Source organism: Mastacembelus armatus, chromosome 2 (genome assembly GCF_900324485.2).
Source record: "Mastacembelus armatus chromosome 2, fMasArm1.2, whole genome shotgun sequence".
NCBI lineage: Eukaryota > Metazoa > Chordata > Actinopteri > Synbranchiformes > Mastacembelidae > Mastacembelus > Mastacembelus armatus.
The window spans coordinates 7,958,827-7,982,825 of NC_046634.1; the positions used below are offsets into that span (position 1 = coordinate 7,958,827).

General features: G+C 44.0%; 1 protein-coding gene across 5 annotated transcripts in view; it reads left to right on the top strand.

The window, feature by feature from the left end:
* The window catches only part of nrp2a (neuropilin 2a), a 58,145-nt gene extending 35,092 nt beyond the window's left edge, over positions 1 to 23,053 (top strand). The window contains exons 8-18 of one of the 5 annotated variants that reach the window (XM_026301871.1): positions 1,095 to 1,239; positions 3,025 to 3,200; positions 3,665 to 3,844; positions 3,941 to 4,085; positions 9,029 to 9,109; positions 9,364 to 9,468; positions 12,722 to 12,987; positions 13,662 to 13,758; positions 15,401 to 15,433; positions 20,596 to 20,658; positions 20,778 to 23,053. In XM_026301871.1, coding sequence (XP_026157656.1) covers positions 1,095 to 1,239; positions 3,025 to 3,200; positions 3,665 to 3,844; positions 3,941 to 4,085; positions 9,029 to 9,109; positions 9,364 to 9,468; positions 12,722 to 12,987; positions 13,662 to 13,758; positions 15,401 to 15,433; positions 20,596 to 20,658; positions 20,778 to 21,082 — 1,596 coding nt within the window. In that variant the 3' untranslated portion in view covers positions 21,083 to 23,053. Of the gene's footprint in view, positions 1 to 1,094; positions 1,240 to 3,024; positions 3,201 to 3,664; positions 3,845 to 3,940; positions 4,086 to 9,028; positions 9,110 to 9,363; positions 9,469 to 12,721; positions 12,988 to 13,661; positions 13,759 to 15,400; positions 15,434 to 17,305; positions 19,597 to 20,595; positions 20,659 to 20,777 lie in introns of those variants that run through there. The other 4 variants (XM_026301873.1, XM_026301872.1, XM_026301874.1 and 1 more) reach the window with 4 other exon arrangements.
* Positions 23,054 to 23,999: the final 946 nt, after the last annotated feature.

Below are 23,999 nucleotides of genomic sequence, written 5' to 3' on the forward strand. Positions count from 1 at the left end.
TACATTAGAGCCTACCTTAGAGCCTCCCTTAGGACCTCCCTTAGGGCCTCCCTTAGAGCCTCCCTTAGAGCCTATCTTAGGGCCTCCCTTAGGGCCTCCCTTAGCCTATGAAATACAATAACAGAAAAGCTAAGCTAATAGCAGCAAATTGACCTTGTAAGATTCAGGCCCGCTTTTTTCACCCACCATTTGTTGCTGGTTTGGACAGCCTGAAACTAAAGAGGAACTAAAACAACACACACCAACAGGCCTTAGTTACTAGAAAATAAAAACTCTTGCCAGTGACAGAGTGGAGAGAAGAGGTAGACAAGGAAGCGGAAGTTACTCATAATTACAAACCAGGAGTTATGGTTTTGGAAAATGTTTTTGCCACAAAAAAGGAAGGAAACCACAGTCTATCTATCACTGAGTGCCCCCCCATCCTACACCCTGGAGCATCATGGGATGCTTTTCTGCCCAAAACAGGAAGTAACTTGATCACATTGGTTACATTTTCCCTCCAACCTCTGGTGCCCCACCCTGCCTCTTGAGAGCAAATGCTAGGAAGGGAGTGTTGTTGAAGTAAAGGTGATTGTTGATGTTCTGGGGTGGATGCCTCAGGAAGTGAATTTCACTCACATCCTTCCCACCTGGACAGACTTCCTGCGTCTGAAGGCCAGTCATATTTGGCCGTGTCAGGTCATGTCTCCCACAGTTTCCTATGACCACCAACACAGTGTGTGTGGAGGCTTGTGGATGAGTTAGCAGTGTGTGTGTGTATGTGTGTTTATGTGTATGTGTCAAAGCTTGGAAGACAGAGAGAAAGAAACCCTCATCCATCGTCAGGCGTTCCCAGCCTCCCAGCACTGAACCTTTGACCCCAAAACACATCGACAGCTGGGAGGGTGACATTGGATCTGTGTTTGGGTTGTCTCTGCTTTGTCCGGCCTCCCACTGTGTGTGCGTGTGTGTGTAGTCAAGCGAAACATGCACTGTTGATGGGTGTAGAGCAGTGTGTGTGTGAGAGGCAGAGAGCGATAAGACACAGTACAGTATAGTACATCTCCGTCTGACAGCCGCCAACCTTTGTCTTCTATTTGTCTTTGTTTTTCCAGACTTTTCATGCCAACACAGACCCAGCCGAGGTGGTCCTGAACCGGGTGCCACAGCCGGTTTTGGCCCGGTTTGTTCGTATCCGACCACAGACCTGGAAGAATGGAATCGCCTTGCGCTTTGAGCTCTACGGATGCCAGATCACAGGTGTGTGCATATGGGCGTGTGTGTTACAAGGTTAGGTTTATCTAACCTTTTTTTATTTATTTATTTTTCCAAAAGAAAGTTGACTTCGGTATCATCCTGTTTCATATTCATGCAGCTTGAAGAGGAACAACACTTTTCTGCTGCACTTCAGGGCTCATATTCCTGTTCAAGGGCAAGTTAGCAGAAGTGATGAGGGAGAAGAGAAATCCTTTTTTTGTCCACTTTTGTGATTTAGGGATTTAAATCAAGAGCCTTTTTCATTGTCTTGCCAAGAAAGAAACGTTTGAACGTTAAATATATTGTTCTTAGGGAGGATCAACTAGTAGAACTTCCTTTACGTAAAAAGCCAGGAACACACACATTGGCACATACACACTCACAGATTTACAGTGTCTGTTGTCTTTCAAACATACCAACCCTCAGGCTAATTAAAGGAAACTTTCTCTATTCTTCCTTCCGGAGGCACCACCAGTGTCATTTCGCTCTCATTGCTCTCCCACGTCTTCTCTGTGCTCTCTCTATCTCTGACTCCCCCAGCACCGCCTCCTTTCCTCTCATGGTTTTAGATACTTTTTTGATGTGTCCTCTTTGCTCTGTGAGCTTTTCTATATCGAGAAACGAGTACCGATCAATCATTCATGGCTCCTGTTCACTCTTACATCAGAAGCTGTGATTCGCCTCAGCCTTAACAGCTACAGCTGAAACAACTATTAGCTGTTACAGTACAGGTACATCCACACAGGCGGAGTCTAAATATAGCAGAAGATTGAAAAAAAACTCTCACAGATGACCTCAAAAGAAGGCATGCCCTGTGAAATCTACATAGACACCACCCACTGGCACACGCACACACACATCCTGTGCCTTTTATTCATTATTTACATCTCCTGCATTTGCAGTGACATAACAGCATGAAACTTTGATCTGTGTTCTCCTAAATCATCAGCACAGCTAACATCTCATCTCCGTTTCTTCTGCCCTTTCTCTCTTCCTCTGTTTCTTCCTCAAGCTCTCTCTGCTTCTCACCACCCTGAGTCTCTCAGTCCTCATCCTTCTATTCTTCCCTCTTCCACTGTTTGTCTCTGCAGGAGTCTCATCTCCACGTCTTGCTCTCCTCCTCCCAGTCTCCCAGACGTCATCTTCAGCTCTGAGTTGCTTTCTTTAGCTTTTTCTCACTCTTTCCACGCTCTTTCTACTCTTCTGCCTCCCAGCTCCTTCTATTATACTGTTCTTATCCCCTTAATCCTCATTTCTCCCTCTCACTCAGCAAGTTACTTTTAACGCTACTCCACAGTCCATGTCTGAATCTGTGGAACTTTCCCTCAGTGGGAGAATGTACATAAAATTTGTGCAGCATAGTGAACAGGCAAGGAAATGTACAGAATATAAAGACACAGTATATCCACAACATATTCAAAAAAGAATTAATATTTGTGTGAGATGTGAAGTGCATGAATGCAAAGTTGGGAAGTCTGCCCATTCAGCAGCAGACTTAACATATGCTTTTACCTCACTAATGGCAGTCTAATTGCATATTGGACATGAAGCAGTAGTGCTGCGCTACACATCTTTTTTCCTTCCCCCGCTCCCTGGTCCTTCACATTCACCCTCTCCTATTTGTTTCAGTCTAAACTCTTAATGCCTAGTAGCCAGTAGTGCAATCCTGCGGTGAAGCTTAACAGCTCCCAGGTGGGAATATGTGTAACAGCTCTGGTGAAACTCCTCCATCAACTCCCCTGAGGTGAAGGTTAAAGTAATCTCTGCCCTCTCCGCTGTCCATTCCAGATGCTCCGTGTTCAGACCTGCAGGGGCTGCTGTCCGGCCTGTTGCCTGATGCCCAGATCTCAGCCTCCTCCAGCAGGGACATGGTATGGAGTCCTGGGACCGCCCGTCTGGTGGCCAGCCGCTCTGGCTGGTTCCCTGCCCCTGCACAGCCGCTGGCTGGAGAGGAATGGCTACAGGTACAAGAGGGTCCCTTTCTTCTTCTACGTTAAAGATGTAATATGTGATGTTATAATATAAATGAAAAATGAATCACTCTAACATTACACATTAAGCAGGAGATGATCCTGAGGGAACCCCAACTGTGCAGAATACAGTTAATGGAGATCAAAATTAGTAAATAAATAAATATGTCTATTTCTGCCTATAATGTATTTTTATATTATTACTCACAGAGAAAGGTTTTGTGCTACATATACACATTAGAGGTTGGCAGCTGTTTGGTTGCAGTGTCATTTGTTCAGAAAAACAGTTGTTTGACAGCAGAAATGTCGTTTCTGCATGTAGCAAATGGCAGGTTTAAGCTCCGGTTTCCACATACAGTCATTTCAGCTGCCACAACAAAGGCACACAACTGCAATAAAACATAACCATGGGTTGGTTTACACAAAATGCAACATGTTAATCTAAATCTAATCCACAGGTGGACTTGGGTGTGCCCAAGACAGTACGCGGTGTGATCACCCAAGGGGCAAGGGGGGGAGATGCAGGAAGTGGAGCGACTACAGACAATCGAGCATTTGTTAGAAAGTACAAAATAGCACACAGCCTGAATGGAAAAGAGTGGAATTTCATCATGGACAGCAAGACTAGCCTACCCAAGGTGGGTAACAGGGGAGAGGACAGAACGGTTGTCTTGGTCCCAAAAAGCTCCAGTTCAGTAAGTGTCAGTGCTAATTTATATTTGTGTATCGTGCAGATTTTTGAGGGGAACACACACTACGACACCCCAGAGCTGCGTCATTTTGAGGAGACAGTGGCCCAGTACATCAGGCTGTATCCAGAGAGGTGGTCTCCAGCAGGGATCGGGATGCGAGTGGAGATACTGGGCTGTGACCTTCCAGGTAGGGCATTCTGCTGTGGCTTATAAAAATCCCATTGTATTTGACAGTTTGATGCCTGTAGTACTCCAGGATGAATTATTTGCACTGCAGTCTAATAAACTGATCTAACCAGAACTGAGTAGACCTAGAGGAAGGTGGTTCTCCATAAAAGTGAGGTTCACATTAGACTTGCATGAGAGTCATTAGAATCTGTCAGAGGTCAAAAGAGACCCGCGGTGTTAGCCAAGAAAGGAAAAGTAATAGAGCGAAAGCTCATGTTATTTTGATCCATTTTGATACTGTTTCACCTCAGAGATCTGTTAGCTCCTACACCATTGGCAGGGAGTGGACAGGGTTCGGTTTTAAGGAATGTGTCCCCACTGAGTGAGAATGTTAGTTTGTTCACTTTCCAGCACAGCCTGTTATCCAGATGTGAGGCAGTGCTGGAGACACACACACGTTCACTGGCACTTGTGCACATATGGACTCTCACTGTTTACCACTCCCTGTGCGCCTGAACAGGATGACTGGGCTGTATAGTGCAACATGCTCAGCACTTACATACAAGCATACACACACATATTTAACACACACACACAAACCACAATGAGAGAGATATATCCATGGATCCTCTCATTTTCACACACCCACACACACACCACTGTACTCGCGCCTCTATAAAAGCAAGTTAGGCAACAACTTCAGCTCCGAAGACACACATGTATATATATATATATATATATATATATACAGTGCTGAGGTTTTCTGCTTGAAACACCTGATGTCTTATCATTTTTATTTCCCCAAACCTCCTGGGAAACAGTTTTTTGTGCTGTTGATTGACAAGTGACCTGTGGGAAGTGCAGTGCAGAAACACAATGAACACTAACCCTAAAGATGGAGACAAACTGAAAAATGAAATCCTCAGGCATTGCCATTTTGGTCGACAGTGATTTTTATCAGAGGGAGCGGAGGGTTGTGTGACACAGAAAACTGCTGTTGCAGGTCACACGTAGTTCACAGGCCCCCAGAACTCAGCAGGAATAGTGGACTACTGCTGACATCCTGTAAATCATTCACTTCCCCTTCCATTCAGACAATTCAATTCTCTCTGTTCTGTCCTCTGTTGAGTGTCTTCACTGTTCTCATTTATATGATTTAAGCAGATGAAATAGATATATTTTTACCCCAAATCCTGCTGAGTGCACTCTGAACATAGGACAAAAGCTACCACAGAATAGGCCTCTCCCCTCACATGGTTGCAGTTTTTTCTTGTCCCACCCTGAGGCCCTGTGCGTGGGTTCATAAATGTTTTTGTTCTTTTTTCGTTACCATGCCTCCTCTCCTTTCCCCTCCTCTTCTGTTACTCATCACTTGCTTCCACGCTCATTGCTGTTGGTCTTGAATGCTTCCATTTCCCCGGTTCATGCGCAGCTGTCTCACACACACACACATACACACACGCACAGCGACTACAAGTCTGTTTTTTTTTCCTAGTGTACGTTTTCCAAAAATGAAACATTTGTAGGGAGAAGTAAGTGCAAAAAAAAAAAAAAAAAAAAGCATAATATCATTCCTTCCATTTTCCAGGTAGGATGCTTTTAGTCTCAGGAGCATTGTGGAGCTCACACATGCACATACACACTTGTAAAGTAAATCTAATGTAGTAGAACTCACTAAAAACAGTGGACACTGGTTGGTCCTTATTTATCCCATCCAGCTCTTTGTCTGTGTGTGTGTGTCTGGATGAACCTTGATCTGAGCAGTTAACACCACCCAACAGAATACCAAACAAAGGCTACTTGTCTTTCAGATCATGTTCTTTTGGGCTATATGTGTGTGCGTGTGTGTGTGTGTGTGCGTGTACATCCATTCATCGGAGTGTGTGCGGGCAGGCGTGTGTGTGTGTGCGTGCGCTCTCTGCCAAGCAGAGATTTACAGAAAGGCTTTCTACATAATTGAAGATTTTTTCTCTTCTCTGACATAGTGCTGAGTCAGATTCTTTGGGAGTGAGCAATATCTTTTATGCAAAGTGGGTTGGCCCATGCCACCCTGTGTGTGTGTATGTGTATGTGTGTGTGTGTGTGTGTGTATTTTGGATCTCTCTGTGTTGAAAAATAAGCACTCAAAAGCATTGATCTTTGTGTATGCCTGTGTGTACTTTTATGGGCGTAAGTGAATGCATGTGCAGCTGCATCATGTGTATAAATGTATATGCAAGTGTGTGTTTCCATTACCTATGCCAACAGTTCCCCTGGGTCCAGTTCTAAGTGCTGGGCTCTCACCCTGCACATGGTGATGACTTGTATCATCACCTGCTGCAGTAGACACAATATGTATTATGTAAGACAACACTGTGTTGCAGAAGGACTTTTCCTGCAGGCCCTCCTCTGCACGTGCTCTAGGCCTGCCTGTGCATCATGGGCGTGACATGGTTCTTCCACACATCAAGGATAGGGCTTGGGGCAAGGATAGGCAGGTCATATACATTCACACACATTTTCTTGCTGTCTCACATAAATATATTTACCCACGCAAGTGCACAAGTGGGTCCCACTGCCCCCGACATTCCTGTCACACCCTGGAAAGGTCAGCACATTTACACTGTGACAAGGCGTGACCTTTGAAAGCACAGAGTGCTCAGGAGCTGGCTAGAATCTTAATGGACTGGACTGTGCATTTTGTGTTTATGTGTTTGTGCGTGTGTGTGCTGGCACCAAGGTAATGTGTAGCTGGTCCAGAGACCTGAGTGGAGGACGTAAAGGTTAGACTGGAATGAAAAGACAAATATAAAAAGGTAAAATAAATGAGAAGAGTGAGCATAAGAGAGAATGAAGAGTAGGAAGGAAGCAAGAGCCAGGCTTGAATTGAAGGACGAGTGTTACTTTCCTTGTCTTACCTTGTCCCGTGAGCTGGCAGAGATAAGAGTCTAATTAAGTAGTTAATGACTGGTATAAAGGACATGACATTAACACTTGGTTAATGTCAGAAGCCATTGCCAGCTGTGGCTGGCCCTTTCATGTCTGCTGTTTCTCCAGCTGGGACTTTAAGCAGATCAGTTGTGCATCATGCAGCGTTTGTGGCTCTCACTGCCTTTTATAGTCTGTAAATGATAATGATAGTCATGCAGAAAGGAAAATTCTAGTATTGCCAGTAACAGGCATTCAGCATTAATCCATGTGAGTTTTTATTTAATGGATGTATGCATCCTTTGGCTTGTCTTTCTGTTCCAGCTGATGAGCTTTGTTTCACATTAGACTGTGATGCACTCAAGCTTTAGAGTTGTTTGGATAGATTTAAATGAGACAAGGCAGGGAACACAAACAAAGTGATTTGAAATATAACATGCTTTAAGAATCTACATACGTCATTTCAGTGGTCATTACTGTCAAATTAGCACAATATGGTTCAGTCCTGTGTAGTGAAATAAGTCACTGTGTAAACATGTGTTGCTAATAACTTTTTTCAATACTTATACATATTGAAATTGAGACAACAGTTTACAGAGTTTGCACACACGATAAATATGGGCCTTTTGGTTGACGCAGGACCCAAACTTCTGTGTAAACTCCCATAATACACCAGGGTTCACCCATCTGCTCCTAATAACACAGAGCTTTCTCCCACTTTACATTCCAACAGCTCCAACAATGTGCCTGTGTATGTGCACATGTGATGTGTTTTAATGAGCAAATTGTTGGCTTATTTATGCCTCTGGGGGTTATTTGTCTGTTTTTGTGATATATGTGTGCTTAAATAGATGTTAAGGCAAAGAGAAAATCATACATTTCATTTTGTGTTTGCTCTCCCTTCTCCCCGAGTGCACATGAGTTATGGAGTGAGGGAGACGCACACAATGACTAACACATGCACAAGAAAACACAGTGGGAGATGGAGTGTGTGTGCTGTGTATATTCTCGGACAGCCAGCGAGAGGTCCCGGAGTGTGATCAGCACAAGGTCAAAAGGACCTCCATCCATCCATCAGCATTAGTACCAGGCATCCTGCCTGTAAGCAAGTGTATGTGACTCTGCGTCAGTGTGTATATTAGCATTTACAAGTGCCTGTGTGTCAGTGTGTCTGTGTATTTGAGACTGTGTGTGTGTGTGTGTGTGTGTGTGTGTGCGTGCGTGCGTGCGTGCGTGTGTGTGTGTGTGTGTGTTGGATTGTGATACACCCCAGACACAACATGACGGATGCTCTGGGGCTATCGGTGCCAGTCTCTGACCCAGTGGGAACAGAAAATGACCTTAAACTCTCAATTATGGGATGTGTTTCAATTCGCCCTTAATATACCACTGAGATATGATGTTTGTGTGCTGCATAATGAATAAAGAAATCAAGACAGGTTGCTGAAAACAGCTCTGTAATTGCAGTGGAAAATGTATGAAACTTTTGATTGCTCTGTGCTACAGGTTAGACTGAAAATTTAAAAAAAAACAAATAGTTTTACAAGTGGTTTCATTCCCAAAATGAATAAATGAATGAACTTTTAAACCTTTTGACAGAACTGGGCTAACTGCTTCCTCTTGATTCCAACCTGCTGCTGCCTGTAGTTTCATAGTTACCTTAGATGAGAGTTGTATCACTCCGCTCATCTAAGTCCAGAAAGTCAAGAAAGCAAAAAACTTCTCTAAGTACTGAAAATGTAAAACCAGATCTACAGCCTTCGAAACAATTGTATGCTATCCCAGTCACCACAGCATCATTTAAAATAAACAGGGTTTTTAGATGTGTATAAAGGTGCTACACTTCATTCCTTTCTGGTCTGCCTTTCTTCCTTATCATTTCCTCTCCTGTCTGTATTTCCTGGCTCTCCCTAACATATGACACCAAGGGTGAAATTCCACATCAATAATGTCTTGCACAAACACTGGGTGATTATGTCGTCTTGGCAGGAATCTAATGTCAGGTTTATTTCTTGCTGCCGCCATTGACCTGATCTGTCCTGTTTGTTTCTGCAGAAACCACCACACCAGCAGACACTGTCACACCAACTCTGCCTGCCGACATCGAAACCACCACTGTGCCCATTACGTCTCCAGGTGAGCCCAAGCAACAGTGTGTTACTTGTTGATAAAAGCAAAGGAAATATTGCACTTATATTGTTATTAGGCAGTTGATGGTAGATGAAAGCCTTCAAAAGTCATTGTGTGACATTATGTAGAGCAGCTGTGATTTTTTTTTTTTACATTTCAAATGACTGATTCCTTTTTCCTCTCTGCTCTTTGTCTCTCACTCTTACTTTGCCGTTTCCTTCCTCGCGGCCCTCCACCTCCGCCTCCACCTCCGCCTCCAGTAGCAACCACTCCTCCATCAGACAGTGTGTGTGACTTTGACCATGGCCTGTGTGGGTGGACACATGACTCCAACGCTCCTCTCTACTGGTCCCTGCACAGCAACGGTGAGTCTCCGCATCAGTCAGATTTTACATTACTGCTGCTGCTGTCTGGTTAGTGCAATGACTCAGAGCTGCTTCAAGCAGCATGCATGTACTTCCCTATATGCAGCCGTCAGTTGATGGACAGTGACTTGTTTTCCAAAATAATGCCGCTCAACTTGATAATAGACGGTCTTTTGTATCAGTTTCTGTCAACATTAAAATCTTTGCTGCAGAGCTTTTATGTATGCAGCTGCTAAAGGAATTTCATTTGGGTGTAGAAAATTGCACAAACACAAATGCATATGTTTATTCTATCAACTTCAGTGGGTCTAGACAAGACAGTTTTCTATAATTAAATGGAATCACTCTGCTTGTGCATCTTCATTCAGTCCATTTTCAATTTGATTAAAATAACTTGTTAAATTGAAACCAGTCTAATTTAGCAACGACATCGTCTGCCAGCCGTACGTCTTTTTCCGAGTGAATGAAAATGAAAATGAATTAAGGGAATCAGAGATTCGACTGCTTCACACGTGACCCACACCAGCTCTCCACCTGTTCGTCTCTGTATGTCAGAATCCATGACGTCTCAGACAGGAAGGGGTTAAGACTCAGTAGCTCCAATTTAGCTCAGAGCAGGAGTTTCCAAAGTCACGCAGTTACTCCCAGCTGTCCCTTACTGCCCCTCTATTAATTCATGCACATCCCAGATGGTGCTCTATAGACTTCCATCTACTTAGGCACTCCTTAAAGAAATTATTATTCATTTTCCTCTTATACATACCCACAGAACAGAAGTGCAGCTTTTGGCGTGTTATTAAAAGCCACAGAAGATGTTTCCTGTTGGGTTTAAGGAGGGCTTTTTATACTACTATTTATAATTTTCCATTGGCAGGATTGTTATCCCAACCTTGTTTTAAAATTCACTGGTTTTGAGCAAGTCTCCATGAAATATTAAACATTTCTCCAGCTGCAAAGAATTAAACAAGAGGTTCAGCGTGACTCCCCCGCCCCACCCCTTTTTTTTTTTTCTTTTTTGTTGAATCCATGATGTCACCTGGGTCATGTTCTGCAGGTCAGCTCCTCTCACAGTAAATTTAGAAACTTTCCTGAAGTGTGACCTTTTTAGGTCATAGCCATCTTTGAGAGGGAGCTTCAAAGCAGCGTCTTTCATCACAGTGGGATTGGGAAGGTTTTCTTAGATTAGTCAGGTTGTGGCTTTCATGTATGCAGTATCATTTCCTGCCGTTTTCCACACGCCACACCGGCCTTTGATTTTCCCACAGATGCCAAAGGTCAGAAATTGAAGCCAACACAGGATCATTATTTCACCACTATCAATGCACTCTGTAGAGATTCCCTTTGTCATGTGACCCAGAAACCAGGATTTCACTCACGTTTTGACCTCGGTTATGCAGTAATAAAACACAGAGCTGGAATTAGCTACTATATATTGTTAAATATGGCATAATATACCCCACTAGTAAAAATGTGCTAACTAGGCGTCATAGATTGAGTCCTTGTTTGCTTCTCGCTGCAGGAGACCGCTGTGAAACTGATTAATAATGCTCTGTTGTGCTGTGTATGGTGAGACAGTCTCGATTATGAGCTGTCTGGCAAACAAGAGGAACAACAGTGGGGGGTTCACTGCGAGACGCCACGCTTCAACATGAGGCAGAAAGAGAAGGCTTTGGTGCACCCAGTAAAATGAGTGATAAAACGCATCGCAGAGTCACAAATATGTTTCACATCCGCTCCAGGCCTATACACATATACAGAATATACACTCACCCCCCCCACCCCACTACACAAAAAACAGCAAGGGAGAGTACACACTCGTTCCAGAGCTGCAAAGGGCCAAGGGACATACTGTCACATACGATGTCTGCACTGTCACACACAGGCGAGTCTGGGCGTATGGTGAGCAGAGGGGAGCTGTCAAGTCAGAGAAAGATTTGTCCCCCCAGACACTGCTTGTCTGATCCGCTGGAACCCCCCCCCCCCGCCCGACACACACACACATACAGTGAAAGGTTATCGCCCAGTCACTCAATAACTTGAGCGTGGCTGCACTAAAAACATAGTCTCACTGGGTGTGGATGCTACTGTGAGGTGTTTTAGTTGGAGACAGACGTGTTAAAAAGACAAAGCCTGTGGTGTTACTGGCAAACAAACACATGTTCTGGAAAATACCGTACCTGTATTCTTCCTGATTTGTGTGGGGATACTTTTCCTTGCCTGTAAGCCAGAAAGGCAAGAAGTCACCCGGACACATTGTTCAGTTGTTCATGATAAAGCAGGCGATTTAATCTGCAGATTGTTGATACTGGATGTTTTCCCACAGGCTCCACTTGAGAAATTCTTCAGCAGACGCCTCATTGAGACAACCTCACATATACATAAGCACACATGCGTTTTCCTTTCCACACATACACTCATATACATATAGCAGCCTCACCAGTCTCCCTCACAATGAAACTCATATTGGCATCCAATTTGTGAACTAAACATCCTCTGGTGTAAACAAATGGAGAGGGCATGCATTTTTATTTTTTTACTATTCCGTTGTTTGAGTTATATACCTGGAAGGGAATGAAGGCCCTGAGGGTCTTGGCAGGCGTAGCGGTAATGCTCCATGTACGAATGACGCTCTCATTGGACCTATTCTTCTGTGTTTATATTTGTCATACCCCTATTGTTTGGTGTGGCTATTGTATGGGGGTGATTCCATTCCTGTTAGCAACTGGTGATTAGTGTCTTTTTGTTTGAGAGTCATGCTGGAAATGTCTGTAACCGTGTGAAAGCACTCGTGTACATGGCTCTATATGGATATATGCGTCTAAGTCGGGCTCTAAGTGCGAACAGTGATGATTGATGATGATAACTGACACACACAGTATGTGTCCGCTCCACCTGTGGCGCACAGACTTATTTCTGCAGCGTCCATTTACAGTGGATATCAAAAGTCGACACAGCCTTTCAAATTTGCTAGTTTTTCTTGCCTTGAGGGCTGAAATGAAAACCCATTAAATGTGTTTTTTTTCTTTCAATTGACTGTAGAAACCCGTGAACTCAAGGTTAAAACTGAACTCTGCTGATTTTTGACAACGTATTAAAGCTACTAAAGCAGTTTGGTTGCATTCTGGGGCAGTGAATTTCTCCACTGTCAATTTTATTTTCAACATGATCCTGTTCATACCTGAGTTTTGAAATAGTCCAAAAAACTTGTAAATACAGCTAAAACAGGAATCTGTCATATCTCACTCCCCTCCAGAGCTCAACAGCTTTCTGTATATGGATGCCAGCCTAAAGACAGAGCAGCAGCGAGCCCGGCTCATGAGCCCTGTGGTGGCAGCTGAGACCGGACCCCTCTGCCTCCTCTTCTCCTACCAGCTGTCGGGGGAGGCCCAGGGCCATCTGAAGGTCCTGCTGCGGGAAGCCCACAATGAGGAGACCATCATATGGACTCTTAAAGATGATCAGGGTCTTGTTTGGAAGGAGGGTCGTACCATCCTGCCTCGCTCTCCTAAAGAATTCCAGGTAATAAAACAACATCTGTAGGTCAAATATTAATTGAAACTAATTCTATATTTACTGGCAGGAAAAGAGGAAATGCTGAAAAAGGAGGTGATTAGAAAGGTTGTAACTGCAATGATAAGAAAGCATCCGAATTATCAGTGAGCTTTATTAAAGTATGTCTGTTTGATGAATTGGTATCTGGGTCAGGTCTTTTATTATGTGTCTCCCCAGAAAGAGAAACATGTCTTTAATGTTCTTTGCCAGGGTTGATTAGACAGATATACGTTCATCTCACATGAAAGCATCAGATCTAACCTCTCTGTCACCTTAGGCCAGGTTTGACTTCAAAAGCAGCTAAAGTAAGCCATGTTTTCTCAGTTGGCTGCATGATTGTTTGGAGATCGCTGTGCATTTGTCAGAGACATCAAAACCAGTTAATGTTCTCATAAAAAAGTAAGTTGAAGGAGCTTGCAGAGAAGAGAGCATGATTGCAAGTGTTGAGTGCAACTTTGAAATCACAGACATCATATTAAGTTTTTATCCTTTCTCCTCCTCCTGCTTGTCCCTGTTCTCAATTTACCTCCACTCCCCTGCTCCCCCCTTTGGCTTCATCCTGTTTCCATCTTCCTCTTCTTTTTCAACTTTTTCCTCCTCCTCTTCCTCTTCCTCTTCCTCCCTTGTTTTCCTTGTGCTAGGTTGTGATGGAGGGATTCTTTGTGCATGGCACCAGAGGACACATCTGGATAGACAACATCCACATGAGCTCGAGCACCCCTCTGAAGGAGTGTACACGTAAGTCCCACACACTGTATACACGCAACTCTCTGACTGACAGATAGGAAGAAACTTTTTCTTTTTGCTTCAGTTGCCAAAATCTTCTCTATCCACAATATTGAAACACACACACACACACACACACACACACACATCCATTTGACCCTCTTCAACACTACCACCTCCTCATCATCTCTCCCTCCATCACTCTGCCGTTCCCTTGCTTTTACCTTCTCTACTTTTAGTCCTGAGGATCCCTCAAGTTCTCCCTCTACTCCATCACCCTCCCATCCCACTTCTGGAGATTGGCTCTCCCCCAAAAGAGCCCACCGAATACAGAGATGAAAGGAGGGAGGAGAGGGAGGGACAGCATTTATCCCACCACAAAAAAAGAAAAGAAAGGAAGAATAGGAAAACTAGGCCATAAACGCCCCGTGGGCCCAAACGATGCTAATCTATGTTTCATTAGATTTCACTTCTTCTCTTTCTTTCTTCTCACTCTTTCTCCCTTGCACTCGTATTTGTAAACAGAGCTTTTCCCGAGCCGTCAAAGGGAATTACTAGACAGGCTGTTTCCCAAGCAAGTTTCTGGGTGCCTGGTGTGAGCTGAGCGCCAGCATAGCCTCCTTAATCTGGCCTGAGCAGGGGCTTTGGAGAGGGTCTTAAACAGATCAGAGACCAAGCTGGGGGTGCAGCGCCAAAAACCTGCCGTCATCGCTTCTGACTGACATCCAGTGTGCTTTGGAGCTGAACCACAGTGAGGGCCAGGACCACAGGCAAAGTGTAATTGAGGGAAAGTGTGTGTGTGTTAGGTCCCTAGCTCAGGACAAACAGTTCAGTGTTTGGTTTTTTTTCTTCTTTGTGTGTTTTATCAGTCATTTCTGCGTGTGTGTGCGTGTGTGTGTGTGTGCGTGCACGCACGCACGCACGCACGCAGCACACGTGCTGCACAGCAGCTTGGACGGCAAAGATGACAACCCAGCTCCCTCCTGCCTCCTTGCTCCTGTGTTTTCTCCTTCCTCCCTTCCCTCCCCTCCTTTGCCACTCCCAGAGCATGCTGGGATGTAGCTTATCACCCAGTGCAGTTGAGTTTTTCACAGTATGTTGGCGTTCCTGCCAAAAAACAGAACCAGTTCCCAAGTTGGTTTCCTTGTTTCTTTAACTCACCCACCCCATGACACACACATGCACATACACTATGTAAAACACACACACACACACACACACACACACACACACCACATCTTTGTGTTTGCATTCCAGACAATCAAAGTGAAGGTTCTGCTTTGTGCATTTGCAGCAAGCCAAACACCCTCAGCCTGCTCCGGTTTAACTGGACTCCACAGATAAACAACTTGAAATGCACGAACGTCGCAATCACAGATGCATACGCACATTTACACACGTAGCATATACACTCTCAGCACATCTTAAATTCTGAAATCCCACAATGCACTCTGTTTGCAATTGCATCCTAGCAAAGGAGCTGAGTAAATGCCATAATTCATGAGTTATCTGAGGAATGAACTTAAATTTCCTCAGGAGTGGCTTGATAGTCTTGTGACATTTGTGTGACATTTTGCTGACTTTTACCTCATGTTTAAAGTTATCTAAAACTGCTGTCTCTCTCTTTCTGCTCCTCTGTCTCCCGTCTTCACAGAACCCTACGCCGCTTTTTCTCCTGAAAATTCAGGTACGTTTCACTTTGGTGTGATGTCACTTCCTCTCTGGTCTTGCATCCTGCCCGCTGGTATGCACTAGCCTGGGTTTTTTGCTTTGTTAGTTCTCTCAAATGCTGTAAGCCCAAACCAGTCTTTCACCAACAACACAGCGGCTGTTTCTGCTAGAGCTGTGTCACTGCAGATGAATAAAACTACTGATTTACTGCCACATCAGCAGAATGTAGTCGTCATAAAATAATAAAGTACTTGCAACAATTAAATTTATTATTCTTGCAAACTCCAGATGAATTTTCTCAAATTAGAATATTTCCGTAACATGTTGTGCATTAGTTTTACCTTGTCAGTCTCAGTGGAAACAAAGGATTAGTCTCCAAAGAGCAAACTGCGTGCAAGGCAAGCTAAATCAAGCACACCTCATGGAGTTAGCTGTTTGAAAAGAGCTACATATCCTAAGTTCTAAGCTGCCTGACATAGCCTGAAGGTTTTTAAATAACTGTCTGCCTCATGAAAAATATTTGGAGCATCCTGGGGGACTCTACGAGATTGATGTTATTGTTTTGGCATCTCATAATGTCTTCCAATAAGATAAGAGCTTGGCGGTTTGAGTGCGAATGTGATACGTGCACACTTCTTCAGCTTTTCTACTCCTTTGACTTTATACACTCACACAGAGTCTCTAACCCTTGACAAACATGCACAAACACACACATTAATATCACCACACACACACTCACCAGTGTCCCCAGTGAAAAGCAATCAGATAGAGTGACTGAGCATCAGCAAGCACGAGTATCTCTCCCTCTCTCTCTCTCTCTCTCGCCCTCTCTCTCTCTCTCTAACGCAGCTCCGTCTAATGAGTGTGTGCAGTGTGAAGTAGCAGGAGCACGCACCATTTCCCTCTGTAATTATGTGACACAGTCCAGAAATCAAGATGTATTCAACTCTGCTTCACTTTCTCTAGTTCAGTGTGACATTCTCTCGGCCTTACAGCTCTCTACATGAAGTTTGGATGTACATGTGGGCTGAGTGATTTTCTTCCACAGTTCATTTTTGCAAAGCAGACTTGGATAGTCAAGTAGAGGCTTCTTGGAAGGTGGTTAGCTGGTTCTTACCAAGAATTTGAGGGGAGGGGGTTCAAGTCAGGGGCAGCAGTGTAGAGGATCTGTGGAGATAGTCTCCAAGGAGACGGCGCTTGGCTTGAGGAGGAGAGGACTGGCCGGGAGACTGATGCATGAGAAAAAGGAAAATGAAAAACCAAGAACAGAGAACAAGATAAATTATGTACTCAAAACAAATCTGCCAACTCGAGCCAGCTAAATAACAAATCCCAGTCCAATATCGGCTCAGAGAGGGCGCACTGGAACATTGGATTCCCATGTGGTGTCTGACTGATTCTTGCATGGCTCTGAGACTTTAACAGGGGGCTGTTTGTGACTTCCTGTGCCAGTGCAGGAAGAGGAAGCTCCTTAATTCAATGTGTGTGGGTGCTTTTATAACTAATTATTTTGGCTTTCGTTTCACACCAAGTTGCTGGAGCCTTCAAAACAGTGTATTTTACTGCATTTGATCAGATCAACCATTGGACTGATTTCAAGTCAACTCTCTTGATGATCTTGGTGTGAAAACTTGTCCTCCAACTGCAACTCAAGCTACATGAGAGAAATGGATGCATTTTATTTATTTTTCTTTTTTTTGGCCTTGGAGATTCATTTTATTTTTTGCATCTGGCATGCTTCTGCATGCTCGTATGAGGTGCACGCCTGTTGTTCATATGATGAAGACCAGTAGGAATAGAGAATAGACAACTAAATGTAGAAAATAGCAATAGCAAGTGCCACTCCTCTCTTTTCCTATTGGCCAATTATTCTGTATCTCTCCACCAGGGGGAGGCGTTCCTGTGCCTCCCTTGCCCATCCACTGGTATTACATTATGGCCGCCGGGGGCGCCCTCCTTCTCCTGGCGGTGGCCATCTTGGTCAGAGCCCTCTGTTGCTGTCGACAACACCTGGCCACCAAGAAGAGCCAGCTGTCAGTGGCCTATCACAGCTCCTCGCAGTGCTTCCAGTATTCTAACTGGTCTTCCAGTATGGCCACCCCAGGGGTGGAGCCAGTCCTGACAGTGAGGTTGGACAGCCGGGACCGACACCGTACCCTCTGCTGAAAAGAAGCACTTAGCTGCGTTGTGTTTGGCAGAGCAGGACGCCTAAATATGTCAGTGGCAGTGTGTCGTGACGCAAGATCGGAAGAACATCCACTCAGTGAAACTTTCCCTCCTTTAGTTTACAAATGCAAGGCTGATGATGACACAGACATTGTGCTAAACTGCCAAGTTAAAATTTGCAAAGAAGCAGTGCTCTCTATTGGATGTAGCTTCGGTTGCTGTTTTCTTCTTTGTTCCATGAAGGAGTTTGCTGTTGACATTTCAAATCATGCTGTTCCTGATGAGAGAACTGAAGTCTGAGTAAGTTATTTATCTGAACAGCTTGTTATCTGAACAGCTTGTTTCAGAGCCGTCTGGCTCCTCGTAACCCCATCGGTTTTCCTGGAATGACCCCAGCATGGACATACACACAAACGTGTGCTGGGAAGAGGAGCGGGTCAAGCCAGTTCTGCTGTGGAGGCCAGGCAGAGCTGCCAAACTACAGGCTAAAACAAGACCCCAGAGACACGAGGAGCTCTGCAGTGCTGAGACAGAGGGGAGAAAACTGTTAGGCTGAGAGACATCCAACATGCTAGCTGTGGAAATGATCTGGCAAGCCCCAGAAAATCTTGGTATCCTTGTCATAACAACACGAGATAGCTGTAATATGAGTTGTCCCAGTAATGAGGGTGTTGTAAAGAAAAAAAATCCTTCCATTGTCCTTTCACAGAGCATGTGCACATTTAAAAACAAAGGAATGCAAATCCATCATACTTAAAGTCCTGCATCACAAATGGAGATAACCAGCTCCTTTGATTGAACTTCTTGTCTTCTGCTGATAAAGGCATCAGTCAGTGATGGATGCAGCCGTCGTGAGTGTTTAGTGTTTCATCTTGATTCTCTGGAGTAATAAAGCACGTTGTTCCACTCCCATTTATGTTTCGTACCACCCGCTCCCCCTGTTTCTCCATGACTTTGAGCTGCCCAGATGAAAGTCAAGCCAAGCCTTGTTGTGTTTTCAGTGTGAATATGTGCTTAGTTGTTTTTAGGATTGTAAATAGACACAGCTGTCTGCCATCACCCTTCCTTTCTTGATTTATACTCCTACAAATCCCACAATGCCACTGCAACAGCTGGAAGTCATAAGCGCGGTGTTTTGGTGTATATTCGCACCCTGGAACAGGATCCAAGATATTATGAAAACCAGAGCGCAGCTCCAGCTGTTGACAGTTCTTCCTTTAGTGCCATAGGATGAAATGAATGGCTATTAATGCGAACATATTTAACATATCTGGCATCTAGAAATCTATTTTATTGTGAAATTTCTCAAGATTGACTGAGTTAGACAAACTGGCACCAGTTCCTCTCGTCAGTCAGTACAGAGATGGACAGATTTGACCTGAGCTCACTTTACCATCTTATATTGAATGAAATTGAGGTCTTTACTCTGCGGCTTAACGGGGTGTACTTTTGTGATCTGTCGCAGCAGAAAAACTCTTATCACCTACTAGCCCAAAGCTCAACAGCTCTCGATTTTTTTTTTTTTTTTTTTTGGCCACAGTTTAGAAGCTGCACTTTTCTCTCCAGAGTGGGAAAGTGTTTTTGGATCCCTCTCACTCTGTGCTTCTAAATCAACCAAGGGAGGTGGGATTGGACACCCTGTTTGGTCCATCTCAACACCATTACACTCCAAGCCTCTAATAGTTGTAATTAGTTAATGGACAGATAACATTTATTAAGGCTGCGGTAAGCACTTTTCCCTCCCATCTACCCACCTCCATCAACCAATCTGCTGCCAACTTCAGTTGCCCTGGTAACAGTATTAATTACGCCATTGGCCATCAAAGACCTCCAGATCTAGACTCATGCCTTGCCAAGCAGTTTCTCCCACTTCTGAAAACTTGCCAAGAGCAGCAGGCATACACACACACACACACACACACACACACACACACACACACACAGCCACACACACACACACACACACACACACACAGCCACACACACACACACAGCCACACACACGCACACACACACACACACACACAGCCACACACACACACACACACAGCCACACACACACACACACACACACACACAGCCACACACACACACACACACACACACACACACACACACACACAGCCACACACACAGCCACACACACAGCCACACACACAGCCACACACACAGCCACACACAGCCACAAATGCACACGGACATACGCATAAACCCACACACACACAAAATCTCTGAAAAGAAAACTCATCTGAAGTGTGTTCAACTAAAGTGCTGCAGACATCGCTACTTTTGCCACACTTGTAATTTTCCCATTCAGTCACTGACGTACATATCACTTTTCAGTTCGCATAAATCTGGTAAATGATTTCAACAGAGCCCTACTTAAATGTGATTTCAGTTTAAATGTTCACATTTGTTGCTATTACTTGCTATTTTTTTTTCTTACAGTATACACCACTCTTAAACTTGACAGTAATAGTGTTGATTTTAACAGTAATTATGATAGATAATGTTAATTATTAGATGTTTGCATCTTTATTCACATGGAATGAACAGTCTTATGCCGTCAGTATCTAATGTGATGACTGTGTTTGACAGGAATGTACCATAATGATCTTTCTCTATTAATAAAGTCATATTTTTCTATTATTCCAAGACCAACGTCTGTGAATGGATGCTAGATCCCTAAATGGTCAAAATTAGCACCAGCAAAATACGAAACTTATTCACAATATTTAAAGTTTTGTTTTGTTTTTTTTTTAAATATTCATGTGGTACTGCAAAATGATACCCACCTGTTATTGCTGCTGATTGTTGGCATTACAAGAGCGTTACAATTGAACCAGAAAACTGAAAAACGTTCAATAAAGTAATCTGACAAAAGTACCAAACATGTTGCAACTTTGACTCAACTTAGCACCATTATTTGGTCCACCCGCTGTGCTGAGTCACAGTAATAATTAACAATTGCTCGATGCTTACAGACAGTGTTTGTGTGCTTTTCTCTAACAGTTAAGAAATTCAACGAACTTGGCGATGGACGACATATCAGTGGCAGAGACCCTCTAGGTGGAGGTAAGGCACTAAAGACCAGCTAAGTCATAAAGTAGCTAATGATTGAGCCTTCAATATCATTTTTCCCCACATTACTGGATCCACATTAACGTGTCCATTTCCCTCTGTTCCCGTCACAGTTTTACAGCTCCCTGAGTGGAACACAGCTTCGCCATCATCTGAGCCTCCAGTGACCCGTGTCTCAGAGAAGGACAACTCATGGCTGTACACCCTGGACCCCATCTTGGTCACCATCATCGTCATGAGCGCCCTAGGCGTCCTGCTTGGGGCGGTCTGCGCCGGCCTCCTCCTGTACTGCACCTGCTCCTACAGCGGCCTGTCGTCACGCTCCTCCACCACCCTGGAGAACTACAACTTCGAACTGTATGACGGCCTGAAACACAAGGTCAAACTGAACCAACAACGCTGCTGCACTGAGGCATGAGAGAGAGAACTCAACAAGAGGTGAAAAGAAAGAGATACAGCCATTTTGTGAAAACCTCCCACTATTTTCTTCATTTCCTCCAGTTCACTTTAGTGTCAGTTTACTTCCTTGGTGGTGCAGATCCCTGGACACATGGGCCACGAGAAAGTCACCTATTAGCTCGAATGAGAACTTGTTTCCTGTTTGGAAATCATGGCACCGTCCAGTGTCTGGTAGTTTCTGTGGGGAGAGAACTAATGAGAGAAAGACTGGGGTTACTGAGACGGATTGTTTCACTGTGGGGATGTTAGGCCTGAAAATTAAATATCTACACATATCAATTACAGATTCCTGCTCCACCAAAAGAGAACTGTTTATAAATGCATCTTAGATTTGTAAGAGGTTTAGTTTTGAAACTGGAAGCTGTAAGCTACACATTCTGAGTCAGAACACTTTGTGTTGGAAAGGTGGTAGGTTAGGAACGTGCTTAGAAAGCAGTTTATCTTTTTGGGTTTTTTATTTTTGTTATCACATGTGAACACAGTGGCCTAGAACTTAGTTCCTTTTTGTGGCCCGTTGGCTTTTTTGTTCCGTCGTCGACTCTGCTACCTATCAGCCTCCGTTACCCCCTTAGTTCCTGACAGTCTGTGGTATTTTTAGTCACTGACGAGTTTGTCTTTCTGCTCGGTCACTCTTTCTGTTTAATGTTTTCGTTCTGACCTATTGCCTGTCTGTGATGGCAGATAAGTAGAAAAAAAGACAAAGACAGTCTATGTGTGTGTAGAGGTGTGTGTGTGTGTGTGTTGGGGGGGGGGGTATTTTAACACATTCTTTTAATGACAGAAAGAGTTATTGTTAGATTTGCTTGTTGGAGACTGCTGTAACTGGTTCCTGTCAAACAGAAGGTCATGTTTACACTGTGGTTAATGTGGAAAGGTCAAGGATCTTTGGTCGTGCAACCTATGGATTGCTGGTAAGAACAGAGACTGAAAACCACTGAAGAAACTGAAACAAAGACAGTGAGAATATGATTGACAGTGCGCTGAACTCCCTCGCCTCCCTTCTCTCACAGGGGCAATGTGCGTTCTGTCTCTGTGCGTTTCGAGGACGAAAAACAATTGGGATCAAAAACAAGTGCACAGCTTGGAACAGCTTTCTCAATCGACTGACTGCGTGCCCGGATACAAACAAGCCTTAAAAGCAAATTGTTTGCGGAAATGCTATAAAAAGAAACGTTGAGGCACTAGGACAACAGAAGGATCCATCTCTCTATTTACATGTGGACCTCAAAAGCCATGATTTCAAGGACCTAACCTCCACCCAACCCCCAGCTCCCACATCGCACCACCCACACCTCAGTCGACTGACTAATCGCGCATATTATTTGAAGTTGTTTTTGTTACTTTTGCATATGCTCTCGCACAGCAAGGCGGGGCCGGTTTTAAACCAGCCAGGAAGGGTCTCACCTTGCAGGCTCTGAATGGACTCGTAAGCCATGAGAAACAACATGCACATACACACATTGCTTCACTTGTATATACACATGTATATACAGAACATGAATACACACTGGGAGGCATTCAGGCTGAAAAATGAAGGGAACAGTTGCTCCGTCTGTGAGGTATATATATATATATATTTGAGACTGGAAAGTAAAAAAATTGCCTTGGATTCACAACAGACACATTTTATTTCATCCTATATACCTTCACCATGTACACACACACTCCTCTGAGGCCGCATCTCTGGACCCCACTGACTCTCTTTAAAGTGCCTTGGAGCCTCGGGGATCCAGCTTGCCTTTGGAGCCGGGATCAGACACAGTAATTTGACATGGACAGTGATGGTCACAGCACCCCCTTCTGCCCTGGAGGACCAAACACATTGGAGGAAAGGCTCCCCCCTTTCGCACTGCTCGGACTGCTGTTGTTGTTGTTGTTTTAAAGGGGTCTTTGTACAGAAATGCTCTTTTTATGATTGTTATTATAATTATTGTTATGATTATTTAATAAAGGATTTATACCATACTGAGGAAAGAGCTAGTGAAGATTTTCTTGTTGTGATGCATTTAGAAAAACATGTAAAACAGGAACATTTGATTGATGTTGTTTTCATAGCCTTATTTAAATTTGTGCAATACTTGTGAACACAACTAAATACGTCCTGTCCAATTACTCACAGACTCCATTGGAGACTGAAGCAAACTTTCATTTTTAATTGCGAGAAGAATACAATAACACACATACAAAAATGTTTTCTCTGTCTCTCTGCCTGTCACATACACATACATACATAGGGCTGTGTCGTCAGCCTGCTGCACTTGGCCTCTAATCTCCACATGATGTCCCATTAGTCTGGACCTCTGGTGGCCCTCATTTAGGAGCTCCAGCACCAAAGCTTTGAAGTGCCCAGCGTCTTAGCCACACACAGACTCTTACAGCACACATGCAATTACTCTGCTTCTCTTTTATACAAGTCACTGCGTCTCCCCCATGCGGTTCCATTTAACCATATAAACTTTCCTCACCTAAATGCAAACCCTGTTAGCAAATACAACAAAGTTTCAGATGCAGACTGTGATATCTTTTATTCTTTGAGGTCTTATGGAGGCCTGTAGTAAAGCAGCCAAAGTGGGCCAAAATTTGTACCAAGGAGAGCTTATGGTGGCTGTTAACAGCTGTGACTTGGAAGAAAAATGACAGTGCCAAGGTTAATGTTGCATTTCCTACTTTGTGAGTGCTCCTGAAATCTGTTTTTCCTTACTCACATAGGCTGTTATCATAGCTTATTAATGAAGCAACATTTAACACAAGTTTTACTTGACATGAAATGGAGCCTGTAGCACAGGTATCACATTATGAGGCATACAAAGCAGAACGACATGTGTTGTCGCTGCACAGCGGCGATGGCAGCGGCTGTTAGCATGCTCCGGTCCGTG